A 27,433-nucleotide genomic window follows, 5' to 3' on the forward strand; every position below is an offset into this window, starting at 1 on the left:
TGCTAATCTAGTAATAAAACAGATTTTATTGCAGTTTTATTCTTATGTTCTATTGTTCATCACTGATAATCTTCTATGAAGTAATTTTACCTATAAGTTTCAGCCTTCATCTTATCTTTTATGTGAAGTTGGAAGTCACGTAACTAAGTTTGGCAGAAATATCAACTAGAGGCATGGCGGATCGGTAACTACTCTTTCATGGCGGATCGGTAACTACTCTTTCATTCTTAACTAGAGGTCTCATATTTGAGCCTTGTGCATGAATACCTTTGTTATGGAACACGCCCCTTAACCTGGGATGGCCCGACATAAATTTAAATTTAATCGAGTCTCAATATGAATACACCGGGTGAAAAACAAAAAAAATTGACAGAGATAGAAACCCAAGGGAGATAATTTAACAACCCTGTTGTTCTACAAATTGACGAATTTGAACCTCAGACATATGGCTTTGGAGACCCACGTTCTACGTGCCTTTTTAGACCCTTGTGGTCTGGATCTTCCGCGAATCCCGCACATAGCGGGAGCTTAATGCACCGGATTACTCTTTTCTTTAGGTTCCAACCTTCACACTAATAAGTTTAATTTTATGAGTGTAACTTTAATATATAAAGAGTATAAAAGAATCTTCATATTATCAAGTCAATTAAAAATAAATTGTCCATAAGGTGGGATTAATAATTTGAAAAATAAGATGTATTACTTGCTACAAAATATTAAAATATAATAAAGAAAATTTTTACATTATCACCAACTATTTAGTAAAACACATCTCGACTAGTAGATGATAGTGCGTGGTGTATGCACACTTTTTTTTGTGTAAAAATGGTGTCAAATGTCACTCCACGAGGATATTAAAGGGATTAATTGGATAATGAAAAAAAATTAAGAGATAATGACAAAAACACACATGAAATATTATTTGTTTTTGTGAATTTTCTACTTGAGCTATCATAAATTTGCATTTTTAGCACTATAAAATTATTCATGTCGATAAATGATTGTCACAAAACGCATGACAACTTCACAAAATTTAGTCCACAGCGATATCAATAAACGGGATTATTTTAATAAATAATTGGTGATAATTTAAAAATAATAATAATTGAGGTAGAAAATTCACAAGTGAATGGATCAATTAATGCTTTGACCAGTAAGTCATTATTTCAATCAATTCACTAAAATAATACGTTTTTTAATTTTTTTTATTTTCGCAAGTAACGTATTAGGCATTATTTTATTCTACAAAAAAGTTAAAGGTTAACGGTGTTAAAGGGTAAAATGTGAATAACGTTTTATAGTTAATACGTTGCTGTGAGTAACGAGTCTAAACAATACAAAATCTGACATAGATTGATCTTAAAGTCGTAACTCAGAGTTGCAACTTGGCTAAGCTAAAACGACCAATCACCAATTAGAAAGAATTCTCAAATTGCGAACATTTCGATTGATGTACCAAAATGATTACTCTTAAAAAAGTATTGATTAGCCTTACAAAAAGATCGATTAGATAAAAAAAAATAGGATTCAAAATGTATTGATTAGAATAGCGTTTCAAAACAACAAAGATTGGAAACTGCATGACGTTTTCTTATACATTTTAAAGTGCAAGATGGTTAAGACCCAAAAGAAATTAAAGATACAATGTCCACATGGTAATTAATACTTATATATATCACAATCTTTTCTTATCTTTCATATCTACTGCTTAACGAAAAATACTCCATCTTCTTGAAGCAAAACAACATTAAATTTTGTCTTTCAATTCATAAATAATTTGTTGCAAAACAACAACCAAGAATGGTTTTCATAGACTAAGAGACCTTAGTGAATCATATATACTCCATAAAATAAAGCACTCAAATCAACTATGCTAAAATAAAGAACTCAAATCAGTGGAACATTGAAACCAACAATTAATTAACCATAAAATTGAGGTGAATTTTTTGAATAAAATAAAAATTCACTTTTGTAAATTTTCAAAAAAATATATTATTTTGGTGGATTGACTGAAATAATGACTTACTTTGGTAAAAAATTCGGATCAATTGAAGAAGATTACATATCAAAATGGAATTTCAAACCGCTACAGAAGGGAATGACTTGATCGCAAACTATAATCTTTGTTTGTTCACTCACCCATTCGAGTTGATTGGGCTTCGTTCCGGGCGGTGATACTTCAGGTTTTTGACCATTATCGAAATACAGTTGACATAGTCAATTTTCTGCTCTAATTTGAGGAAACTGTAAACCCGAATCCCCATTTCCGGAGTGACGTCTCTTAAAACCCTTGTAATGCTCATCACATTCAGAGTCAAAGCTGTTGCCACTATATTTCACTGCAATGGCTTTGGCTTTTACCCTTTCAGGTCTCAATATCTCTATTCATCAACCTCAACCCCAACCCATTTCTTGGTGAAATACCTTGTTGATTCTTTAGGTTTCTCCAAACAAGAAGCAGCTTCTTCAGCTTCCAAGGTAACTTCATCTAAAACCTCAAAGAATCCAGATTTGGTCCTTGATTTCTTGAAACAAACAGGTTTAGACAAGGCCCAGATGAAAGAAATAGTTTCTAGAGTGCCCAAATTGCTATTCTATGATGTTTCCAAAACTCTAAAACCCAAATTCCAGTGCCTTGTGGATCTCGGGTTATCCGGGTCGGACCTGGTGAATGTACCTGGTGAATGTAATTGCTAAAGATACAACAATTGTTGACCGAGGTTTAGATACTCATTTGAGACCTACCATTGATTTGCTTAGAAGAACTTTGGGTAGTGATGAAAATATAGTTAAGGCTATAAAGAGATTTCCTTGGTTGCTTACTTTTGGTGCTCATCATGCTATGGAGACTAATCTATTGTTGTTCAGAGACACTGTTTTTTCTGATGTGAGAATAAAAAAATTTGTGCTTAGATATCCTAGATATCTTACACAAAAGTCTGGGTGGGTTAAGGATTTGTTGCAAAGGGTGGAGAACGATTTTCGAGTTCCACGTGATTCCCCTTGTTTTCTTCAAGGATTTGAAGTGTTATCCTCGCAAAAGAAGTCTACGTTGAAGAGGAAGTTTAGAATTTTCAATAGTTTTGGATGGTCTGATGATGATGTAGTCAAGATGTTCCGGAAGCTACCTTATTGTATTGCCCTCTCAGAAGTTAGAATTCAGAAAGCGCTGAATCTTTTCATGAAGGAGTGTGGTTTTGGAACTGCTTACTTGGTTTCTCATCCTGCAATTTTGGCCTATAGTCTGGAAAAGAGGGTGGTACCTCGGATGCAAGTCTTGAAAATTTTGGATGAAAAGAAGCTTGAGCGGAGGAAGTTGGCTCTTTATCCTGTTCTGATGTTAACAGAGTCAAAGTTCATAGATTATTTTGTGCTGCCCTACAAGGATCAGATACCTGATCTTTATGAACCACTCAAGAAAACGGTGGCTCCTTAACAATTTTAGTTTACTTTAACAACTATTGGTGCTAAGACTTTTTAAAAAAATTGTTTTCATTTTTGCCGTTTATATTTTGAAATATATTGTCAGTGTTGCCAAAATAATTTCTATCATGATAAAGCAAAGATATCACTGGAGTATTGACGTTGTTTGTCATTTAAAACTTATTTCGAATTCTAGTGAGTACATGTTTTCACAGGAAAGGTACCAATCATTCAATCAAGTATCTCTAGTATTTTATAAACATCTAGCTAGATCATAAATGTCTCTCTTAGTGTCTTAAATACCATACTTTATCAACAAAAAAGAATGTCTCTCTTTATGTCTTGTCTCTCTTTATGTCTTGTTGCTTTCAGTTCACATTTGGATTACTCAATAATATACCTTCTTACCTAGTTCCTTAGTTCTGGAAAATAAACGAGAAACCACGAAAATGGGAGGTTCCATATTTCCATTATTAGAAAAGCAAGTGAATTAAATATTTTAGGAATTAATACCATTTTACCATATGATGATATATGCCCGGTTTGGGACATAGCGCACATAGTGGTGAATGCTTTTGACATGTTCTTCTATGAAGGTTATGTCTTTGCTTAGATCAGTAAGCCACTTTTAGCGAAGAAGTCTGCAATTTTCAGAAGTTAACCATGGGTCGAAATGTACCTTATTGTTTAACTCTCTCAGAGGCTACAATTTAGAGGAAGTTAGATTATCTTACGAAGGAATTCGGATTAAAACCAGAGATTTGGCTTTTGCTTCCTTTTTATCATATAGCACGGAGAAAAGAGTCCTTCCACGAATTGAAGTCTTGAAAATTTTGGATGAGAAGTTGGGTAATGAGAGAACATTATCATTATCAAGTCCTCCGGTTAAGTGAATCAAAGTTTGTAGAGCAATTTGTGCTGCCTTACAGGGGTCAGATTCCCAATTTGTATCTCAAATAAGGAAATAGTGAAAAAATATACTTCGGAGGAACACTTTTTTGCTATTATGTGCAGAAATTGATATCTTAGTCTTTCATATTCACTTTGGTATTTTTGCTGCAATTCATATATATGTAGTCAAGAGATTAATGGAACACATTTTCACATGAAAGTAAATCATTTTCTTGAGTTTGACTGATCATTATACATATCATATAATCAAGAAAAAACTTGTGAAATACGAATTATCTGACTCGTTTATGTTGCTTGTAAGTTTCTGAGTTTCTTCATGGTTGTTCCAGACTTCCTATGGCTAATAATTTACATAGCACCAGCTGTCATTTTAAGTATCAGCCTGTTGCTATATCACTATAATCACTATACTCACTGATTTTCTTGAATAACTTGCTGCTATTGCCATAATCCCTAAGGTCCATGTTTCAGTATCTAGTTCTATCAGACAATCTGGTGCGCTTATTCAAATTCACTTTATAAAGCTCTCCCATTGTGAAACCTGTCAAAGATAGTAGTTTTCCATGATGAAGACCTCATGATTTTGTACTACATTCTGGATAACAGTCTGGTGCCTGGACATGAGGTCATTAACATTTTGAATTAAAAAGTTGGCTGCCTAGATTAAGTTGGAGTCTTTGCAACGATATGCACTTTTGGATCCACTGTTATTATGGGAGAAACAGGAATCTTTTGGAGGACATCCCAACACAATCATCAAGGATTTTGCAAAAGATTATGAAGGCTGGAAAGTATTTCACTGAAGCCACACAATGTCTGTGATTTATCAAATGAGACACTTCCCTGCCAAACAGTTTTACCTCAGGATCAAGGTGAATGTCCAAAAGTTGTGTGGAGAAAATTGGTAGCAACAACCTTGGTTTGCCTAAATGGATTTTTATGTTAGACTGGTTGCTCATGTGAAGTTATTCACAAGAGATAGGCTTAGTAATTGGGATGTTGCTACTACACAAGTGTGACCTCATCTGATCAAGCGAATGAAAGTCATTCTTGTGTGACTTCAACAAGATCAATAGGCACTGGGAAGCTAAAGGTTCATGGCCTGTCCGGTTTGCTAAAGGGAAGGGTGCTAGAGCTGAGGTTGACAGGATGACTCTTGCTGCTGCTGTTTATCACATATGGAGGGAAAGAAACTTGAGTCTTTCAGAACAAGCAACAGCCAGTGGATTGCGGAGGACCATTTCAGAGGGTGCATGAAGCTGCAAGCAGCTAAATGGCTGAGAAGTTTTAATTTGTATCCTACCTAGATGTGTATAGGAGGCTGTTTTGTTGGCTAGTCCATGGTGCCTGTTGGTTTTCTTTTGAACTCATGAGTTGTTGAGGTCTGGCTGAAGTTTTGGGGGCATTTGTCCATTATTCAGTCACAAAGTTTTGTTACTTTGGTAATTAGATCTTTTATTAACCAAACAAAAAAAGATATGCCCTTCTTATGAGTTTAATTTATGAGTGTAACTTTTATATATTAACATTGTTAAAGAATCTTCATATTATCAAGTCAATTGAAAGATAAATTATCCATAAGGTGGGATTAATAACTTGAAAAATAAGATGTATTACCTGGTACAAAATCTTAAAATATATTAATACGGTAAAAAAAAATAAAAAATTACACTATCAAATTTACGTAAGTTAAATCCTAATTTGACACTGTTCAACTTACATCTCCCTTCTGTATTCTTCCATATTTCTGGACTGAAGGCCAATTTAATATTCTTCAATTGCAATTTTATGTTTATTCATTGCTGTAAATAAATAAAAAGTTTCATCTTACGTGCAATTAGGAGTACTCATGTCCGTTGGACATATATATCTAAATTTATCACATGGGATAGTGAAAATTGAAATGAGAAATGGGAAGGTGATTATAATAATAATAAATTTATTAGTGAAATAAATTCTAACCTGTATATATGTAATATTCTTTGTTTTTTTTTTCAATTTTTTTTTTTTTCGAAATACAATTGAGTTATAAAATACACTAGTTATGTGAGGCCGTCTTTCACGTACTGAGATAAATGTTGATATTTTAAGGAATTTTACTAACATAAGATTCCAGACATATGTAATAATCTTTGTTTTTTTTTTTCAATTTTTTTTTTTTCGAAATACAATTGAGTTATAAAATACATATAGTCAATTTTCAGCTCAAATTTGAGGAGACTGTAAACCCGAATCCCCATTTCTGGAGAGAGGTCCTCCTAACACTTGCATAGTTCACTGCAATGCTCATCAGATTCAGAGGCAAAGCTGTTGCTATATGCACTAACACTATATTTCACTGCAATGGCTTTGGCTTTTACACTTTGAGGTCTCAGTATCTCTACTCATCAACCTCTACCCCGACCCATTTCTTGGTGAAATACCTTGTTGATTCTTTAGGTTTCTCCAAACAAGAAGCAGCTTCTACAGCTTCCAAGGTAACTTCATCTAAAACCTTCAAGAATCCCTATTTAGTCCTCCATTTCTTGAAACAAACCGGTTTGGACAACACCCAGATGAAAGAAATAGTTTCTACAGTACCCAAATTGCTATTATCTAATGTTTCCAAAACTCTAAAACCTAAATTCCTGTGCCTTATGAATCTGGGGCTATCCGGGTCGGACCTAGTGGATGTAATTGCTAAAGATACAACAATTTTTGACCGAGGTTTAGAAACTCATTTGAGACCTACCATTGATTTGCTTAGGAGAACTTTGGGTAGTGATGAAAATATAGTTAAGGCTATAAAGAGAGCTCCTTGGTTGCTTTCTTTTCGTGCTCATGATATTATGGAGAGTAATGTATTGTTGTTGAGAAACTCTGGTGTTCCTGATGTGAGAATAAGAAAACTCTTGCTTAAAAATCCTAGATATATTACACAAAAGACTGACTGGGTTAAGGATTTGTTGCATAGGGTGGAGAACGATTTTCGAGTTCCACGTGATTCCCCTATGTTTCCTTCTGGGTTTCGTACATTAGCCTCTCAAAAGAAGTCTACGCTGGAAAGGAAGATTGGAATTTTCAAGAGTTTTGGATGGTCTGATAATGACATACTCGAGATGTTCCGGAAGCTACCTTCTTGTGTTTCCCTCTCAGAAGTTAGAATTCAAAAAGCTCTAAATCTTTTCATGAAGGAGCTTGGTTTTGAACCTGCTTACTTGGTTTCTCATCCTGCAATTTTGGGCTATAGTCTGGAAAAAAGGGTGTTACCTCGGATGCAAGTATTGAAAATTTTGGACGAAAAGAAGCTTCAGAGGAGAAAGTTGGCTCTTTATGGTGTGGTGAGCATGGCAGAGTCAAAGTTCGTAGAGTATTTTGTGCTGCCCTACAAGGATCAGATACCTGATTTGTATGAACCACTCAAGAAAATTGTGGCTCCTTAACAGTTTACTTGATTTGTATGAACCGCTCAAGGAAATTGTGGCTCCTTAACAGTTTTAATTTACTTTTGGCACTATAGGTGCTAAGATCTTTCTAAATTTTCAGTTGTAGTATTCTGAAATAAAAATCATTTTTGTCCTGATAACGGTGAAGAGTAATACTTTGAGAAACGGTTTGGATACTTGTATTAGACCTTCACTTGATTATCTTAGAAATTTATTGGGTAGTGATGAAAATGTTGTTAAGGCTTTAAAGATGTAATGCTCCCAATACAATAACAACTAATGTGTTGTTGCTTCAAGATACTGGGCTTTCAGATGAGAAAATTAGGAGGTTTATATTGCGGAGCCCAGCATGTATAATGCGGAATCCTGGATGGTTTGAGGATGTTATTCATAGAGTGGAAAGGGACCTTGGAATCCCTCGTGAATCGGGTAAATTTCTCTATGGAATTGCTGCCATTATTTCGTTCCGTCAGTCAACTTTAACAAAGAAGATTGATGTTTATAAAAGTTTTGGTTGGTCTGATGAAAATATAAGAACCATGATCAGAAAGCAACCTTCTTGTTTGAGCTGCTCGGAGGCGACAATCTGTAAACATTTAACTTTTCTCATGAATGAAGTTGGCTGCACCTCAGAGTATTTAGCATCTCGTCCTAATCTGTTAAAATATAGTTTGGAAAAGAGAATCATCCCAAGATATAAGGTCTTGAAAATTTTAATTGACAAGCTTCTCAAAAAAGGTGTGGGTATATACTGTGCTGCTAAAATGACACCATCAAAGTTTATGGAAGAATGTTTGCTGCCTTACAAGGATAAAATACCCATTGCATATGAGTTGTACATGAAAAGTGTTGGATGAATAGATATTATCAGGTTCCACTTGTTGAGAGGTAAGCAATTTTTCTTATTCCGTTTTTGTTATTGCTGTAATTTGTTTCTTTTGGTTTCTTTTTTCAAATTAGGGACTATATATGTCACTGTTAGACTAGATGCTGTATTGCCATTATCTGATTGTGCAAATTGGAAACGAAATGAAGCCATTGGTAAGTACTTCCTCTGTCCCAATTTATGCGAATGTGTTTGACTGGGCACAAAGCTTAAGAATGAAAGGATTACTATTGAAACTTGTGGTCTAAAACAATCCATAGATGTTTGTATGATTATATAAATCATCTCATTAAGGGTAAAATGAGAAGTTTAAAGTTAAATTATGAGTAAATATAGAAAGGTGTTATTTTTCTTGGAGATTGACTAAAAGGGAAAGTGTCACGTAAATTGGGATTGTGGGTAATCTACCCATATTGACATAAATCCTTTACTAGTAGAATGCATTGAGGTGTGATTCAATCTTGTTTTACTCAGAAGGAACTTGACTCTGTTCCTTTTATAGAGCCTCCTTTTCTTTTCTTTTTTTTTTTATTTTTTTTTTAATTATAGCCGAGAAATCCCTTATGACCAATAGCGCACCGGTTGAAACTCAGTACATAATGGATATTGTCATGAGTTTTCCGTGCTCAAATCATGTATCAGGACAAGAAATTTCCCTTTCGAAGTGAATATTCCTGTCTTGCAAGGAAATGCCTGATTGTATGAATGTCGTTACACTTTTCCAGTTGAGATATCCTATTGTTGCTTTTCAAAAAATTGTTCCAAACAGGCTCTTTCTTTTTTCGTCTTTAAATTTTTGTTTCGGTTTGGATTGCTGATTCCCTTGTTGATTCTGTATAGATATCAGTGGCATGTTGTAATCAAAAGCTAAGCATGTTTTATAGTACCATTCTTTCTGGTATGGTCAGATAAAAATAGAGAGAATGGAATACCGTAAGATTCATTTGTGATGAAAGATACTACATGGAAGAGATATTGTGAGGAAAGGATGTCAATTGTGCTATACAACAACGACGTACCCAGTGAGTCCCACAAGATAAAATATAGGTAGAGAGAAAAAGCATAGGAAATATGGGTAAACATTCAAAGCAATTATGAAAATTGTGAATGCCATGATAAAGATACTCACAAATGTAAGAAGAAATATTCGCAAGAAAGGATAAATGGATGCCTTCTACCCTAATCTAAGTCCTCCATACCTTCCTATCTAAGGTCATGTCCTCGGTAAGTCAAGATGTCTACCTCTCCCAATGCTTCTTCGGCCTACCTCTGCCTCTTCATAGCCAGCTCACCTCCCCAATGCACCTCCACGGTGGGCATAGCCCTCTCACACCTCCGCACTGAGGCATTTGTGTCTCTCCGCATCACATGCCCAAACCATCATATACGTGGCTGCAATATCGAAATCATTGTTTAAAAAACTGCAGGTTCTTGTATTACGTAGCAAATGCAAATGATGTTGGGATGCAAACGCGAATATGATTCTTTTGTTTTCTATTAGCAGTAACAAAACATGTGTTGCTTCATTAGGTTATCCTATTTCATTACCTAAGCAAAGTATTGGCACGTTTCTGAGCATAAAATGGGTTTCTCATTTCTTGTTCATTTAGTTTAGGAGTTATCAACTAAGTTCATTATGTCATCTGTGTTCCGGCGCATTCACACCAAGGCTCATATTGAAGACCAAGGTCCTGACAGGGTCTGAAATTGGGACTCGCTGGACCAAATTTAAGCTTGATTGTGATTGCACAAATATGTTGATCGACCAGTCCTGCACAGTTTGGCCAGATATTTTGTGTTGCTCAATTTAAGGCACATTTCATGTATATACCTCACGGGCTTGCTTGTGTTAATTTCCCTAGACTTTATATAGGGTGGTTTTGGCTTAGGAAAGAATTGATCTTATAGCTTGGGGATAAACATAACCTTGTTGCTCTTGATTTTTTTATTTTTTATTTTTTCTTGTCAAAAAACATAACCTTGTCGTTCTTGATGAACACCTATGGTTGCCACTGAAGTAGAGCAAACTCCTTTTGGTAACCATTCTAGCCTGTTTTAGTTTTGATAAATCTAACAGCTTTCATCTTATGAATGGTTGATCTAGTTTGTTTCTTTGTTCTATTCTTAGTCCATTTCTTGGAAGCACACTTGTTGCGTCAACTTCTCCTTTCGCATGGAGAAAAAATATTGTTTACCATATTGGCGAATTTGTTTGATAAATACCTCAGAGATGTGGTATTTCTCTTCAACATCATTATCGATAACCTTGTATAAGGTTTCTTGTTTATCCAGCCTTATTCTCTTAAAGAAACCCCCACAAGCTGCTGCTCTTAACCATCCTTTCAGTTTCATTCTGACTCTGCTACCACTTTTACTGCAGATAGATCAATTCTGTAACAAGAAAATAGCAACCAGATCTCATGTATAAAATTGGTCAATGCTACATTGGTATTTTACTTATCAGGATGAACGCAAGTTGGCTCGTAAACAAGAAAAATAATCGTCGTGATTTTGCATTTGAGACTTAACACCTAACACCTTCCAAGAAAAGAAACCAGATCTGGATGCACGCAAGTTGAAAAGACTTTCAAAATTGATTAGGTGTAATGTGGTGGAGCTAGAGCTTTGGGCATAATGTATAGTTCACAGTACTATCACCAAAGGCGTGGCAAGATGAAGCGAATCCAAGATTTCAAGAGGATGGGTTCACCATCAGCTGTGGGGTTTTTTGATTTCTTTTGCCTTTGGTTCGTTGCAGCTTAGCGCCTATGGGGTTTTTTGATTTCTTTTGCCTTTTGAGACTTGGGTAATTAGAAATAAAGGGAAAAAAAAGTTATTAGATGTAATATAAACAAAGAAATACGTTTTTTTACTTTTGGGTAATTAAAATTATAGAAGAAAAAAGATTTAGAATAATATAAAAAAAAAAAGTTAAAAGGCCGCTTTAGGGGGAAAAAAAAAAGCATAAAACTTGCAGGAGCTCGGGTCTCATCCCGGGACCTTGAGGAAATAAACACAACCCCTAACCAGTGCTCCACTAGGCCTGGTTTGACCATGTATTCCTTCAGTTAATATTAGATATATTTTCAAAATTATACACATAATATATCGAGTTTAGTCGAGTGATCATGTGTTCACGTGATTCAAAATTTATACCTAAATTCGCCTCTGGCAAGATTGTCTAAGCCCTTTCATGTTGGCTATTGGTCTTGCTTTTGAGCTATGAGAATGAAGAACTCTCTAACATGAGTACCCTTTGGTGTCTATGGATGCGAATTCAAATTTAATCGGGTCATTATGATGGAATTAAATCGGAAAAAAAGAAAAGGAAAAGGATTTACCATGGCCTTTCTGAACTAAGCCAATAAAAATAATAAAGAAATCTCTTAGGTACTCCTTTTTCCACATTCAAGGACATACGATATATAAAATTGCAAAAATACTAGCCTTCCACACAAGTAACTTCAAAAATTGAATTACATATTTTGTGATGGACTCATGGACACTGTATCTGTTGGCTCGGGCTTACTATGTTTTTGCATCATATAATGCCGTATCAGAGAACACACATAAAAAGTTGTAAGAGTCCCTCAAAATTTCAAAATTAGTGGAAAAATACAAATATCACAAGGGCAATACTAATGGGTGCTTTCTCTAGTCTAAACTCACCAACTAATAACAATGTTATATCCAAATTTTTTTAGATGCTATTCGAAGAGGTAAACGGTTTTTTTTTTTTTTCTTTTCCTCCTTTAGCCACAACTGTTTCAAATATTTAAATACCTCAAACTATAAGAACTACTATAATTTATAACGCTAATATTTAGGTACATATAGTAATATTTAAACAATAATAACCTTATATTAAAGATAACTGTAAAAATTAGTATATGTGACTGAAAAGAACAATCCTTTTGTTCCAATTTATGTGATATTTTTTTTCACTTTTGAAGAGTCAATTTAACTAAATTTTGAAGTTAAATTGAATTAGTTTAGCTCAATATTTTCTCATAAAATATATTTAAAACTACATAAAAAAATACTATAAGCTACAAGTTTTTCATATTAATTTGGCAAAAAAATAATTTTAAAATATTAATCAAATTTCATACAGTTTAAATCTCAAAAGACAAAAAAAAAATATCACATAAATTATTTGAAATTTTATATACATAAAAAAAAAATCTATAAGCGATCAAAATTTTAAAAAAACAAGTTTTTTATATTAATTTGGCAAAGTTAAAACTTATGCCTTATCTTAAAATAATTCATTCAAAAGTTTATCGGATCCGCATAAAAGTTTGCCCATTAAAAAATAACTTTTGAAGGAATTAAAAGTTATGCGGACCCCAAGAAGCGTTTTAAATTTGATAATTCCTTCACAAAGTTAAGAAAATAGTTTGCCCGTTAAAGTATGCCCCCACCGCATAACTTGTGAAGGAATTATCAAATTAAAGAGAAATCGCATAAATGACGCCCCGATAAAATGTGTAATTCCTTAACAAGTGTATCTTGTTATAAATAAATTTAACGCGAATTTTTTTTTTTATATAGCGTGTTCGAACACACTGGACCATTTTTTTTGTTAAAAGGCAAAATTTAAATTACTCCGCGCAAAAAAATGATTTTATATACGGTATTAGGGACCCATTTGTTGGGAAATATCAGCAAGTGGACCAAAACCCAACCCAAATTCATCATCTCTTTTTTTTTTTTTTTTTTGGGTAGTTTTTTAGTCAGTTGGAAAATTCATAATATATATACAACCTAATCCCAAATATTGGAGTAAAATTAATTAAAAGTTGAAAGCCAATAATGCTTACAGCTTAAGGAAACTGCAGTTGTCGTCGACATTGAAATCTTGTCCGCGTCCCATTCGACTTTATATACAGCTTTTGTGCTTTTTCTATCAAACACATATTTTCTTTGGTACTTCCTCATCATATTTGTCTTTCACTCTTTTTATTTTGAAAAAAAAAAAAAAGAATCATATTTTACTTAATTCGATATACTACTACCAAGTTTGATTAGATAGATTTTTTTTTTTTTTTTTGTGGTTTTAGGTAAGTGATAATTGATAAGATTTTGTTGCAGACAGATATTGAAGATCTGAATCCCAGTGCATAATGGATTCTTTCTTCACCAAAGGTTTCAAAGCTGCAAAATGGTAACCCCTCAATTTCCCCCTTTGCCTATCTTATTTTTATGATTTGGGTAATTTTTAGTTAAGGGTCCCTTCTTATTATGCAGATTTAATTTAGGAGAACAATTCTAGTGGCAATTTTGTATGGGCTGAGATCATGGGGTTCTTGAATTTTCAATTTTTTGAGATAAAAATGATGTCTTTCTTGTACTTTGATTGGTTGCTCAACTTTGTTTTGAGGAAAATTGGGAGAACAATGATGTCTTTCTTATATGAATGAAAGCTCTATGGTGAAGTAGTATTTCATGGCTTTCTGGGTTGCTAAGCTTTGTTATTTAGTGATTTGCTGATGGTATCTTACTATTTGCAGTAAAACCCTATTGAAATTGACGATTCCTCGTATCAAACTACTGAGGAATCGTAGGGAGATTCAGCTGAAGCAGATGAGAAAAGAAATAGCTAAGTTACTAGAGACTGGTCAGGAAGCTACTGCTCGAATTCGGGTATAAACTGAACCTTATTTTGCTTATATTCCTCAATCCATGCTTTGTGCAAGGCTGTATGTTCTTCGCGTGTAAATACTGCAAGGTCATAAGTATTTTGATAGATGGTTGTAATGAGCTTGATTATGATGTTTGCTTATTTAGGTAGAGCATATCATAAGAGAGGAGAAAATGATGGCAGCACAGGAGATAGTTGAGCTGTTTTGCGAGCTTATATCTGTTCGTCTTCCAATTATCGAAGCACAAAGGTAATGTATTATCTTTGTTGTGTTAATGTTTTTGAGATTCTATATTGTGTGAACAATTACAGTATCCTAAGATGGTTCTTCAGTTTATAGATGACCAATTGAATATGCTTTTAGTTGGATCTTAGGATAAAAGAATATACGGGGCGAGTGACAAAGAATATAAAAGGGTTCCTATATGATGCATTAGATGAGCACCTATGGTGCCTTGGCGAAGTGCACATAGAACAGTTGATTTTTGGTTTTCGTGGTTATATAATCTGTTTGACACCGTTACCAGATGTTGGTTGACCTACCTGTAGTATTGCCGTTTAGCTTATTTTCTTCTCCCTCACTTTTTTTTTTTTTTTTTGGGTAAACAGTTTCCTTCTATTCAACCAAAATGTTCTTTACAAACCAGGACTTGCTGACCAAATCCTACTCTACTATTGACAAAGCCTATACACAAACACAACTAGCATTTAGTAAACATAAAATTATTACATCAGAACCTAAACTACACACTAAGGAAATGAGTTCAATGATGCAAGATGCTGCTGCCAGCTGGGAATCTTGTTGCCTCTGATGTGTATATGGAGTGCAATCTCTCTACCAATTCTGTCTGCAGAAGTACTCCCACCCTGAAATCTGAGCTTGTTTCTGTCCTTTCATACCAAGTAGACAAACATACCAAAAACATAAGAAAGTATAGCCCAGTATCCAGATTTCCTCTTAGCACAGCTGGTCACCCACTGTACCTCATCTTACCAAGTAGTGACTGGCTTGGATTGACCCAGCCATGTCAACAGCCTGGACCAAATAGTTTTCACATAGATGCAATCAAAGAACAGATGCCCAAACAATTCATCAGTTAGACCACAGAAAACACATGTTTGAGGGACCTGAATTCCAAATTTCTGAAGCCTATCCACGGTAGGCAATCTACCATGAGCTGCAAGCCAAAGATTGAATTTAAACCTGGGATGTAGACTTGGCTGCATGATCATACTCTTCCAAGGCACCCTTGGATATTGAAGCTGAAGCATTTGATACTAAATCTTCCATCAGCGGACTTTATCTGTGTCAATCTGCTTATGAGGTCATCTTGTATACACTGAAGTCCTAGAATGAGACTTCTGAGGCCTAAGATCTTCCTGATTACCCAGGCTGCATTCTTGGGTATAAGCATTGATGATTTGATTCTACAACCTGATTCTTGATATAAAAAGCATGTAACCATTTAATCCACAGACAATCTTTCTTCATAGCACAACTGCTTTTCCTTTTTGACAAGTAACGTATATTGCTTTTTTGCTTACTTATGCTGGTCGTGTGTATCTTTATAGTTTGATTTGCTCTAAAAGAATAGATCCATTTAACTTAACTCAAGCTGCAATAAGCCAAAAAATTGGACACCTGATATAGACTAGGAGACTTAGTTGAATGAGGTTGAATAATAACAAAAATAGTATAGGATATCAAATGTTCTTCTCCATCTCTGCCTCTGGCCTTCTCTATCTACTGCCGATGCAACATTTAGTTCCATATATGCTTCAGCACCAAACTTTTGGATCTGCTATACTTCACTTAGCTGATTTTTTTTTTTTTTTGGGAGAATTATCTGCACTGTATATGTGAACTTATTCATGGAGCAACTTTGGTCCAATTAAAGAATCGCAGTCCTTTAATTTGCTAATCTTCATGTACTCTAAAGAAAAAGTTTTCTACTTTGGAATGTAGTCTAATTTGGTTGTCCAGGTTGTAGGTTCATTAAATGAAAGTATGTGCATGTATCCCGCAGGATCATGTTTGGTTCTTTTACATGAAGTCAATTTTAGCCAAACAAGGATTAATCTACGGTTAACTTCTTGCTTATATGACCGGGAAGTATCTGAGGCATAGATTTTTATTTTTATTATAAGGCATAGAATGAACAAGCTATTCTTGCTTGTTTTATGGGAGGTGAAACCTTAAAATAATTCGATCTACATGAGACCATAAATGTGGATCTCTAGTTCCTAGGTGGAGCCAGAGGGCTTCATCTTCGTGTTTTGTTTTAAAGCATGAAGTACAATAGTAATGGTTCTCTCTAGACCTGCTTTCATGCTATACTTGGAGAACTAGCCAGCAGTTAGTAAAAATGAAACCAATAAGTGATACTCTTGAACGTGAGCTGTCCTGCAATGTGGGGGTTTTCTTTCCAATTCTTAATATTCTAGACTTCTAGTTGAATTCCGTTGACAATTTTTCTTAACTTGAATATTTGGATAAGAGCTGAGCCCCCAAACTTCGTATAATTTCCAGGGAATGCCCGATAGATCTGAAAGAAGCTATTTCAAGTGTTTGTTTTGCTGCACCAAGATGTGCAGATCTTCCAGAACTGCTGCAGGTTCAGATGATGTTTGCCGGTAAATATGGGAAGGAATTCATTGCTGCTGCTACAGAGCTCATGCCAGAATGTGGTGTCAATCGCCAGGTTACCTTAGTTGTCCTTTATGCCATAGCTAAACCAGAAAGGGGAACTGCTTCTTGTTTCTAGGTTTCTGATTTTTCTCTCTTTTTTTTGGTTGGTCTCTGACAGTTGATAGAGCTGCTGTCTATTCGAGCTCCTGCTCCTGATGTGAAAATGAAGCTGCTAAAGGAAATTGCGGAGGAGCATGAGCTAGATTGGGATCCAAGTGCTTCTGAAACTGAGCTGTTGAAGTCACATGAGGACTTACTGGTATATTTCAGTCTCTACTGGGCTTGATATTGTCCTGTTTTGAATCGTCATGATTTCTTCCCTTTGCTTTGCAGAATGGGCCTACACAATTTGTTAGTGGGGCTAAGGTGCCTCTTCCCAAAGAAAGGTTTGATGAGGTGCAGCACTTTTCATCAGATCAAGCCTATGATAAACAAACTGAATCTGAGGCTGATTTTGACTCATTCGATTTTCCAGAAGTCCCTAAGCAGCAGCCAGTACGACCTAGCACCGGTGGAGTTTCATCCCCTGAAATGCTTCCTTTCCCCGCCTCTGCACTATCTGACTTCGATGATGACTACATAGCTAAGCCTTCTGAAGACGGTGAGTTCAAATCTCACAAACAAAATGTGGAGCGAGATGAAGTTTTGCAAGAGAAGGTAGTTTCAAAAGATGTTGGATCAGGTGACACTTCATCTGCACCTGAAGAGGAGAAACAGTTTTTGCCGTTCATGGTTCCCCCGCCAAAATCATCTCCATTCTCCTCAACAGAAAGTGCCACAACCCAAAGTACTCAACCTCCCTCTACTACAAAGACCAAAGATGAGATTAATGTAGATTTGCAAGATGTATTGGCTGCTGCCCAAGCTGCGGCTGAATCAGCTGAACGTGCAGCTGCTGCTGCTCGCTCAGCAGCTAGCCTTGCTCATGTTAGAATCAGTGAGCTTACCAGGAAAAGGAGCGAAGAGGTGCCTGTAAGCTCCAGTGAGAACCCATTTTATGCTGAGAAACAAGAACCTCACATCCAACATCAATTATCAAACTCTGATGGTATCCCGAGCCCACATGGTAGCCCATTGGAGCATCAGGTGTTGAATATTCCTTCGTACGATGATTCAACAGTAGGTTTGGAGTCTCCCATCTCATCCCATATTCATCATCCTGGTCAGGGGACCGGTCTTCACCGACCACAGAGATTGCCTTCCCTGGACGATGAAACATATTATTCATATCCTAACTTGTTTAATGCAACAAATGGCTCTAATCCCAGTTCTCGTTCACAGTCGTTCAAAGATAATATCAAGTCCAGCCATGATAAGTGAAGTGTATTTCTCTACTCTTTTGCAAGCTCTGGTTTGTTTGCTGGTTGTCAGTTTGAGATTCTCTTGTTTATTCTATACCCCTTTTGTCTGTAGTACATTCAAAGGATCCTTGTATGTTAAAGAGTATGCAGTTCAAGAATTTGCTTGTAAGAAATTTTCTCTGGAGTACAAAATAATAAGGGAAATGATCAATGTATCACTGAGCAGATCTTGTACTCTGAAATCATGGCATCGGTGTTATCTGAATAGTCGGTAAAATGAACTTTGCTAGTGGCCTATTGATTGACATATTTGCCATTATCTTATAAAGTATTCGTCCTTTCACCTGCAACACAACTAGGTGCAGGTTCGACTCAGTTACATTTATTGCTTAGATAATACCCCATCAACCATATAACCATGAAGCATATATTCTTTGATTGTAAAATCCAAAATCTTGTAAATAACCTCGGTCAAATTGATTGAATTTCCAATGTCACTGAAAACAAGACTCTGCTTGACAGCATACTATGTTGGACCATTTTAAAGCACTTAACAACTACGCCTATGTGCAACTTGTCAGGGCAATAGATTAAGAATTCCTGTCAGTACAATTCGTATGCACAACGTAACAGATATACTTCATGGGGCTTACAACTGGAGATTTCATTAAATATCACAAGAAAAACTTTCACAGGGTCAACAAAAGTAAAGAGTTTCCTAAAGATTTGCTTTTTTCTTTACTTGATCACCTTGGACCCGATAGTTCAACTGCGTGTAAATTCTCTGTTGAGTCAACAATCCAATCAGAACCAGGATGAGGTGCAAGTTCCACTTCCTGCCGCAGAACTTCTACCTTCTGCCACTCATCCCATCTTTCAGCCAAGCCATCACCTTCAAGCATTCTCACCACGTCCGACATCTTGGGCCGATCCATTGGGTTGCTTTGTGTACAAAGCAACGCCACCTGGATTAGTTGCTCCACCTCAGCCTCCACATATTTGTTCTGAAGATCAGGGTCAACCAGCATTTCCAATTTCTTCTCTTTAAGGAGTCCTTTCACCTGAAAACCAAGAGCCTCAATAAGATAAAGGTAAGTGCTGAAGGCAGAAACACTTATTAATCATGTTCATGTGAAGCAGGCATGACAACGTACCCAGTCAAGCAACATGACATCGTCATCATTTGCAAGCCGAGCAAGATCAAAAGCACGTTGACCGGTGATTAGCTCCAGAAGCATAATCCCATACCCAAAAACGTCAGTCTTTTCTGAAGACTTCCCTGTGGACAGGTATTCCGGAGCTATATGCCCAATTGTACCACGCACAGCGGTAGTAACATGTGTATCCTTGTAGTCCATAAGTTTAGCCAAACCAAAGTCTCCAACAACAGCCTCAAATTCTTCATCTAGCAATATATTTGCAGCCTTCACATCACGGTGGATAATCTTAGGGTCACAATGATCATGCAAATACGATAATCCCCTGGCTGACCCCAAAGCAATGCGTTTCCGCGTTGGCCAATCAAGTGGCGGTTCATTTGGTGGTCGTTCTGAAAAATAAATTATTTCGTGAAGACAACGAATAATAAATTATATTTCCTGCCTTTTACCAATTTACAGGAATAGGGGCATTACCTCTCAGGCATGATGCAACACTTCCATTCGCCATGTAGGGGTACACAAGCAGCCTTTCAGTTGGTGTCATACAGAAGCCACGTAATCGTAGAAGATTCCGATGCACTGCCATGCTAATCATCTCAACTTCTGTTTGAAATTGCAACTCCCCTCCAGGAGTACGCTCCTCCTTTAGCCGCTTAACAGCCACCAATGATCCATCTGCCAAGCGTCCTTTGTATACCTTACCAAATCCACCTCGACCCAGAATGTTTTTATTGCTAAAACTGTCGGTTGCAACTTGTAGCTCTCGGAGGGAGAACCTTTTCAGTTGACCTAAGTGAACTTCAGGATCCTCTTCAGCTGCAATAAGTTCAAGCAAAGACAGTAATTATGGAGCCAAAAAATAAAACATATAAGAGAAAACAGACACACGAGGGAGTTTATGGTTGGAAATCGTGAGTAACCTGGTACATCAAAGAAATATTCTTGTGGCTTTCTACGGCGCCACCAGGCAAATAAAATGGCAGGAGCAGCAAATAGTAGAGCAGCACCAGCAGCTACACCACCTGCAATTGCTCCAGTTGCACCATTTCCTCCTGCAGGTACCATTCAAAATATTTAAACATCACTTCAATAATAGCTATTATTCTCAACTGACGTAAATTTGATTAATTTCCTTCACATGATCCAGACTATTTTTTTTTGATTAATTATTATTCTCAATTCTAGGTTTCCCCAGTCCGATGGCCCTAAATTTGATTAATTTGAGACCTTGAAAGGGAGCACATGATCCTGAGGGTTATGATCCAGACTATTTTTAGCACACAATTTTGGCCCTTCATCATCTAATTCACTTCAAAAACACACAAAATTTGGATCTGTCATTCAGAAATAAGTTCCAGGACAGTATTTACCCAGCAAAGAACATCTTCAACGGTCTGGCATAAATGTGATTAATTTCGTTCAGACATTATCCATACCCTTTCAAGTTTCAACAACAGTTTGTTGGCCCCATCGTTTTGAAGACAGAAGCACACAAAATTTGCATCCCTCACACAGATCAAAACTTTATCACAGAGCGTGTTGTGCAGTAAGACCCTCAAATATTCAACGTCAACTACCACAGATAACAATTTACAACGGCACCAAAGAAAGAATGTCCGAAACGCCGATTTTAAATTCTACAAACACCAGAATGTTTAGAGACTTTAAATGTGGTGTCTTGCATCCCAGTTTCCAATAACAATTACTTAACCAAAATGCCTGATTAGCAAAGATGGCTTTTCCTCTTCTGGCCATTTTTGTCCGTACTTTTATAGCACAAATTCTCACTTGGATTATGAAAACTAAGAGAGGCAAGATGGATGGACCAACTGAAATCACCACAGTCGAACAAGAGCCAAAAAAAAAAAACAATTTATCCATACTAATTTAGAGAACCACCTGGAGCAGAAATTGGTGGTGGTGGAACAAATGGAGGAGGAGGAGAAAATGGAGGCGATCCCGGGCAAGGGTGTCCAGTTACAGGCCCGCAAAGATCTAAATTATTCGCAAAACTGTAAATTCAAGCAAAATATGTTAGCAAATAGACAGCATTCTAAAACAACCAGCTAGTTGGATGGTGAACCACCTTATATGAAATATACCTGATAGGTGTGAATAGAGAAAAAGAACCATTATCTGGAACAGCACCTGCGAGACGGTTGTTTGACAGATCCCTACAGACAGATGAGACAAGAATTGAGCATGAGATAAGGCAATTTTCCTGTTTCTATTTGGAAAAGAATTGATCAAGACACGTTTTAAATTCTCCGTGTAAGTAATTACTGAAAAATTACAGCTTTAGTCCCTCTATTTTGTATATGATATTTTTTAGTATCCCAACAGTATGACATTGAATATTACTATCCGAATTTAGCCTAGTATCAAATGGCACGGCCAATTATTCTAACGTGTCTATCTTTATCTCATGTGTTCACGTTTTGTTCATGTAAAAGAAATTGATCTTGTATAAGATAATTACTAATAGATTTCTATGATAAGGATTAATTGGTACCTTATCAAGATGGTAATTATTTACTTACTATTATTGATTAAACATAATAATCGTGGGATTTTTGTACTTTTTTTTTTTTTGATCAAGTAAGTGTATTTTCATTCGTAAACATTGCCACAACGGCTGTATACAAGAGATATACCAAAAACAGTAAAGAATTTACAAAACGATATGATTCTCTACAAACTCCACCTAATTGTCTATACAACAAGGAAATTTCTGTGTGCACCAAAAGAAAACTAGGGAACAGAGACTACTCTAGGTGTCTAAATATCCACTTTGGGGCCTCGAGCGATCTGTATTGAAAGGAGATGAATGAAAAGAGGTGGAAGATAGAGAGAATGATCTAAATAATGCCATAAAAGAACTAGTGTACTTACAACACTTGTAGAGATGAGATATTAGTCAGTGACATCGGTATGGAACCAGACAAGCTATTGTTGTTGAGCCGACTATCCTTGCAAAAAGATCACAAAGGTGTACAGAAATGAGCTTCATTTTTGCTTTAAGCAAAATAAGTGTAGAATAAAGTAGACGTAAAGGGTGATAACTGAATCATCTTAATATAATATTTATATGTGGATATAGAACATTATAGAACTTCAAGCCAGAACCGGTACTTGAGCTGGAAATGAAGTTATCAGTTCAGACCATAATAAAAAGCCTCAAAAACATTTCCCCCCTGACAAACAGAGACTTGGCTTATAAGTCATAAGCCATAAGCCCGTCCAAACAAACTCTGAGTCTGCATAATAAATCCAATTTGGAATACTTCTTAGGCAGTCCAGCCAAAAGAAAGAAGTTTATGGAGCATTGAGCAAGAGAAACTTCAGCGATGAAAGATGCAAGATGAAGCAAAGACTTGTAAACTTCTTTTGTCTTTTAGAAAAGGATCACAAAAAGCGGGAGAAAATAAAACACCAATAACTAAACGCTGCTTAATTTATAATATCAGGCCCATATAAACCTCAAATATCAGATAAAGCATAGGCTTCTAGATTTCTTTTCCTTTAGATAAGGACAGGAACAAAGGGAGAAAATAAAAAGACCTACATGTAAGATCTGTTTAATGAATGACATCAGGCCCAAAAAGTCCTCAAATACCTTCTACCAACAAAACTTAGTGTGAAGAACCTAATATATATGGAGGTCATCTTATGAGAAACCTAGAAAGAATTCTTCCTTCTTCTTTTTTTTTATTGGTATGAATTCTTCCTTGCCTTCCTCAACGTGCCGGCAAGAGTAGGTCATCCATCTTGAGGCTGGATAGTTGATTCAATAAATAGACATTTGGCATCACAATATTCTCAGAAATCCAACAATAGGATAAGAATACATACAGGAATCTCAATTTCGACAGCTTGCCCAAGGAATCTGGGATGGGACCAGTGAAGCCATTCAAGTAGAGATCCAAGCTGACCAGATTAGTCAAATTTCCAAGATCACTCGGTATTACACCACTTATATTATTACTGTAAAGCTCCCTGTGACAAGCATACCAGAGAATGAGTCAATTCCACATATCATACCAATGACAGCATAGGTTAATGGGACAACAAGATACTGAAGAATCTTCACATTCATCAAATTGGTATCAAGCCACAGTTAAAACTTAAAAGTCAACAAATGAGAAAGGCCCAGCAGATCCAAGCTAAAAATTATAACTATTTACCGAGGATATGTCATGGAGGCAGCATATGATCAGCTCGTCAAACGTTTTATACAATCTTTATACCTTATCAATAAAATTTAATGTTTGTCATTATATTAACTTGAAACGTCATCTAAACAGTGTATGCCTAGCGGTCATTAAATGTCATTAAATTCTATCAGCATTTGATATGATTTCTTTTTTATTGTTACATCTTGATGTGATTGTCACTTTCATACACTTGGAAAATACTTAGTTACACGTACTCAGGGGTGAACACATGTAGGGTGCGACGGGTGCTCGACTAACCTCACCTCGGACCGTGTATATCACCTAGAAAACTTTGAGGAAATGATTATATAAACTGGATAGCACCCATTAAACAAAAGTGATTGGTGGGTGCTTTGGTTTGAAGGCGGAAGTTTAAGGTTTTACGTGTGTGAGGTTCAGAGGTCGATACTTGCTTGAAGCACTTTTTTGAAAATTTTCTCATTCATCCTCTTTAAGGTGTGTTACTCGCACCTCTTTTTATCTCGCTGACTTTGGTTTTGTTCCCACTGCAGATTTGCTTTTATTATTACTACTAGCTAACTTTCATTCACTTTTACCATTCATCACTTTATCCAAAAAAAAAAAAATCTAAATCATTGTGACAAAAAAGGAGAAAAAGAGAGTAAAATGTTTTGCTCAAATTTTGAGCCTCCCTTCACTTTCCCTAACCCAAATGGAAATATTCGCTGTTTTATCCATTTTTTTAAACAACTATTGCCTATCATCATAGGCAGTAAAGCACCCACGACTTTAAAATTCTGGATCCGCCACTGAACGAGCCTCATGCAAATCTAGGCTTCCAAAGGGAACATATGATTATGAGGATGGAGCAATCATTAGTAATACCCATCATTAACACGTTGTCTGATGCATCGGTAATCGGTATACATCACATAATGCGCAGCTTCACCCGGAGCACATGCACTTACCATCTCTATGAACTTCCATAGAGTTGCATCTTCAAAAGAGCACAGGTTACAATAGGAACTCTGAGAAACAGTTTGACACATAGGGGTGTTTTGATTGGCTTTTTTAAGTGCTTTTTGGCCAAAATTTAGAAAGTGCTTTGTGGTGTTTGGGAAATTTAAAAAGTGCTTTTTAGCACTTACTTTTAAGCCAAAAAGGTACAAAAATAAGCTAAAAGCTAAAAGTTGGGTACCCCAACTTATGGCTTTTAGCTTATAAGCTACTTAAAAAGGCCAATCCAAACATCCTCATAATATGACATTGGCACGTTGACAATTTAAGAGTACAAAAACTAATATGCCTTGAGCTCACAATAAATGTCCATATTATCAACCTTTTTTTTTTGATAAAGGTAACATCCATATTATCAACCTTCAAACTAAGTTTAATACCTATATAGAAAAATCTATGCTTAATCAAAACATTGATTCAAACTCTTGGCGAAAGCCGCATTAGCATCTATTGTATGACCAGAAAACTTCAGCTCTTTCACTCCAAGATATCAACCAACCCTCAAGCCATTTTTCCTCTTTCTAAGTCTAGGTTTTGCTTTACTTTTCCAATGGGCTTGTTGTCTCTTGTTGGCCTTATCCTATTCCATCATCCTAAATCACGATTAGAAGCTACCTGGGGAAAAGGAAAATGGGAATAAAGGATTTGATATGAGTTGAAGTTTGTCTTTCCAAAAATTAAGAGTGCTTAGGGTATTCGCATTAATAGTGATATTAAGACCGCAACTTTGTTTAAGAGTTGATAAAAAAATTAACGGCTTCTTATCTTTTGATAGGTGAGTGTATAACAGAATTTTAAGTTCAACTACAATATTTTCACAAGTAATTACAGACACCACTTTGCCACATAAGTTAATTCATTGCTAGTCTCATTCAAGTATCCACGTTTCCCAATTCACTAGTATGTAATTGTGAAATATGCACATTGAAATCATTGTTTATGATGTACACATTTTAATCTTTGTATTTCTTTTTTGTGCAATTAAAGGAAATTTTATTGATTACCAAGTGAGCAACATTACAGAACAAAGGGGGATAATCTTTGTTGTCAAGGGAACACGTTAACAACTATGCCATCAACAACAACACCACGTGACATTTAATGGACGTATTCCCATGCAGCAAATTCTAGACGCAAAATCTTCGACATCTGGAGAAACCGATACACCTAATGCCCATTTGCCACGTCTAAATTTGTAAAAATAACATTAAAATAGCAAAACATAATTCATAAAGTAAGACTTACAAGTACTGCAAATTCTTCAAAAGACCAATCTGTGGGACTAACTGACCAGATAAAGCTGCATTTCCTAAATCACTGGAAAGGTTGAATATATAATAAGTGTTATGGAACCACAAACTGCAATTTGATTCGCTCACCACCACAAGATAAGTGAAATTGCAAATCCATTAAAAACACGGAGGTAAAGCAGACAAGAGATTCTTACACTCTTATAACACTGTTGTCATTGTTGCAAGTAACATGAAACCATGTGCAAGGATTAACAAGGGTAGGATCCCAGCTCTGTAACACATTGTTAGGATCTTGTAAATTCGTCCGTAGATTGTGCAACGCATCACCTGTTCGTGTATCCATTTAGTCAAAACTAGAAAATATTTAATCCATCTATCGACTGAACAAAGCAGTTTATCAACATTTTGGCAACAAGCAAGTTAAATCACATGAAATTATTCAAGCTTGTACTGGAAATATATTGCAATAAGGTTGAATGGCAATGATAACCAAAAACTTTCACATATAACTGACATTGAAACTGAACTGTAGGAGGCTCATTGCCCATCTTGCTTACCTCTTTGGGATAATTCAACAACTCACACATAAGTCAAATTAAAAATCCAATCTTTCATATCTTCATTTCACTTAAAAGCAAATATTGATTTTTAACCATCAAAAAATTCAACATTTGGAATTCATATCACAAAATAGAACAACAAAGATAGACCTAAAAATTAACTAAAAAAGGGATGATGGGGCCCCAGTCAAGAAGAAGCACAAACCTTCCATATTAGCACAAATGAGCTTAATAGGATGTACAACCAAGATCAACCACACCATCACTGACACCAAAGAATCCTTCTCCATCACTTTTTTCATCATATATTTATCTGTCTATATGTTATGTTTACAAATCAAACAGCCACCTCACTAAAAAAATCTCGTAGATCCAAGTAAAGCAAACTCAAATAAGCCAGCATTTACCCAAAAAATCAAGAAAACCCTACCCCTCATTACCATACAACAATACCATCTTCAAACCACCAAGAAAAACACACCCACAAACCTCAAAACCCAAGAATCAATCTCACCAAAAAAAAAGATCAAATTTTTAAACTTTTTTTTTTCAAGATTTTGTAACCACTGAACACCCTTTTTTTTGTGTTTCTCAGTTCAGTTTATAGTTCTTCTATACTTGTTCTAATGAACCCCTTTTTTATCTGTTTGCAAACTTTTCACATTTGTTGTACTGCTTTTTTTTGTTTTTTTTTCTCACTCTCTCTCTATACTGAGTTGTTGTATGTGCAGAGAGAGAAAAAAAGTGTGAGAGAGAAATCATTATCTTCTCTTTTTAGGCGTGTTACGTGTTTAAGTTAAGCTGACCGAACGGTGCTTTGCCCGTCTGCCCGTATAACCTTAAAACTCCAAAACGGCTTCGCGCTATCTTTGACTCCTGTCAACCTTTTTGACACTTTATTGTTATGAAAAAAGATAACATAAAATCTAAAATGAAGATTTGTCCTTGCTTTTATACATGCCAAAGTAGGTTACCTCTTTTACTTATC

At 35.8% G+C, this 27,433-nt stretch overlaps 4 protein-coding genes across 4 annotated transcripts; 3 read left to right on the top strand and 1 right to left on the bottom strand.

Annotated features, from left to right (window-relative positions):
• Positions 1-2,310: 2,310 nt before the first annotated feature.
• LOC132033799 (uncharacterized) lies at positions 2,311-3,576 on the top strand. Its single transcript, XM_059423890.1, has one exon. The coding sequence runs from the start codon at positions 2,672-2,674 to the stop codon at positions 3,434-3,436; it is 765 nt and encodes a 254-aa protein (XP_059279873.1). The 5' UTR covers positions 2,311-2,671; the 3' UTR covers positions 3,437-3,576.
• Positions 3,577-3,699: 123 nt separating this feature from the next.
• On the top strand, positions 3,700-8,882 carry LOC132034889 (uncharacterized). Its single transcript, XM_059425227.1, has 4 exons — positions 3,700-5,285; positions 6,586-7,755; positions 7,835-7,862; positions 8,011-8,882. The coding sequence occupies exons 2-4, from the start codon at positions 6,618-6,620 to the stop codon at positions 8,615-8,617; spliced, it is 1,773 nt and encodes a 590-aa protein (XP_059281210.1). The 5' UTR covers positions 3,700-5,285; positions 6,586-6,617; the 3' UTR covers positions 8,618-8,882.
• Positions 8,883-13,432: 4,550 nt separating this feature from the next.
• LOC132033800 (uncharacterized) lies at positions 13,433-18,503 on the top strand. Its single transcript, XM_059423891.1, has 7 exons — positions 13,433-13,575; positions 13,710-13,813; positions 14,160-14,292; positions 14,437-14,540; positions 16,821-16,992; positions 17,098-17,238; positions 17,313-18,503. Exons 2-7 carry the CDS (start codon positions 13,773-13,775, stop codon positions 18,297-18,299), a joined length of 1,578 nt encoding a protein of 525 aa, XP_059279874.1. The 5' UTR covers positions 13,433-13,575; positions 13,710-13,772; the 3' UTR covers positions 18,300-18,503.
• A 190-nt stretch (positions 18,504-18,693) lies between these two features.
• On the bottom strand, positions 18,694-27,191 carry LOC132033801 (somatic embryogenesis receptor kinase 1). Its single transcript, XM_059423893.1, has 11 exons — positions 26,651-27,191; positions 26,080-26,212; positions 25,878-25,949; positions 23,293-23,436; positions 22,333-22,404; positions 21,543-21,614; positions 21,340-21,452; positions 20,361-20,492; positions 19,915-20,256; positions 19,435-19,829; positions 18,694-19,341 (listed from the first exon to the last, which is right to left on the bottom strand). Exons 1-11 carry the CDS (start codon positions 26,748-26,750, stop codon positions 19,027-19,029), a joined length of 1,890 nt encoding a protein of 629 aa, XP_059279876.1. The 5' UTR covers positions 26,751-27,191; the 3' UTR covers positions 18,694-19,026.
• Between the last annotated feature and the right edge of the window lie 242 nt (positions 27,192-27,433).

This window comes from Lycium ferocissimum, chromosome 10, assembly GCF_029784015.1.
Source record: "Lycium ferocissimum isolate CSIRO_LF1 chromosome 10, AGI_CSIRO_Lferr_CH_V1, whole genome shotgun sequence".
Taxonomy (NCBI): Eukaryota; Viridiplantae; Streptophyta; class Magnoliopsida; order Solanales; family Solanaceae; genus Lycium; species Lycium ferocissimum.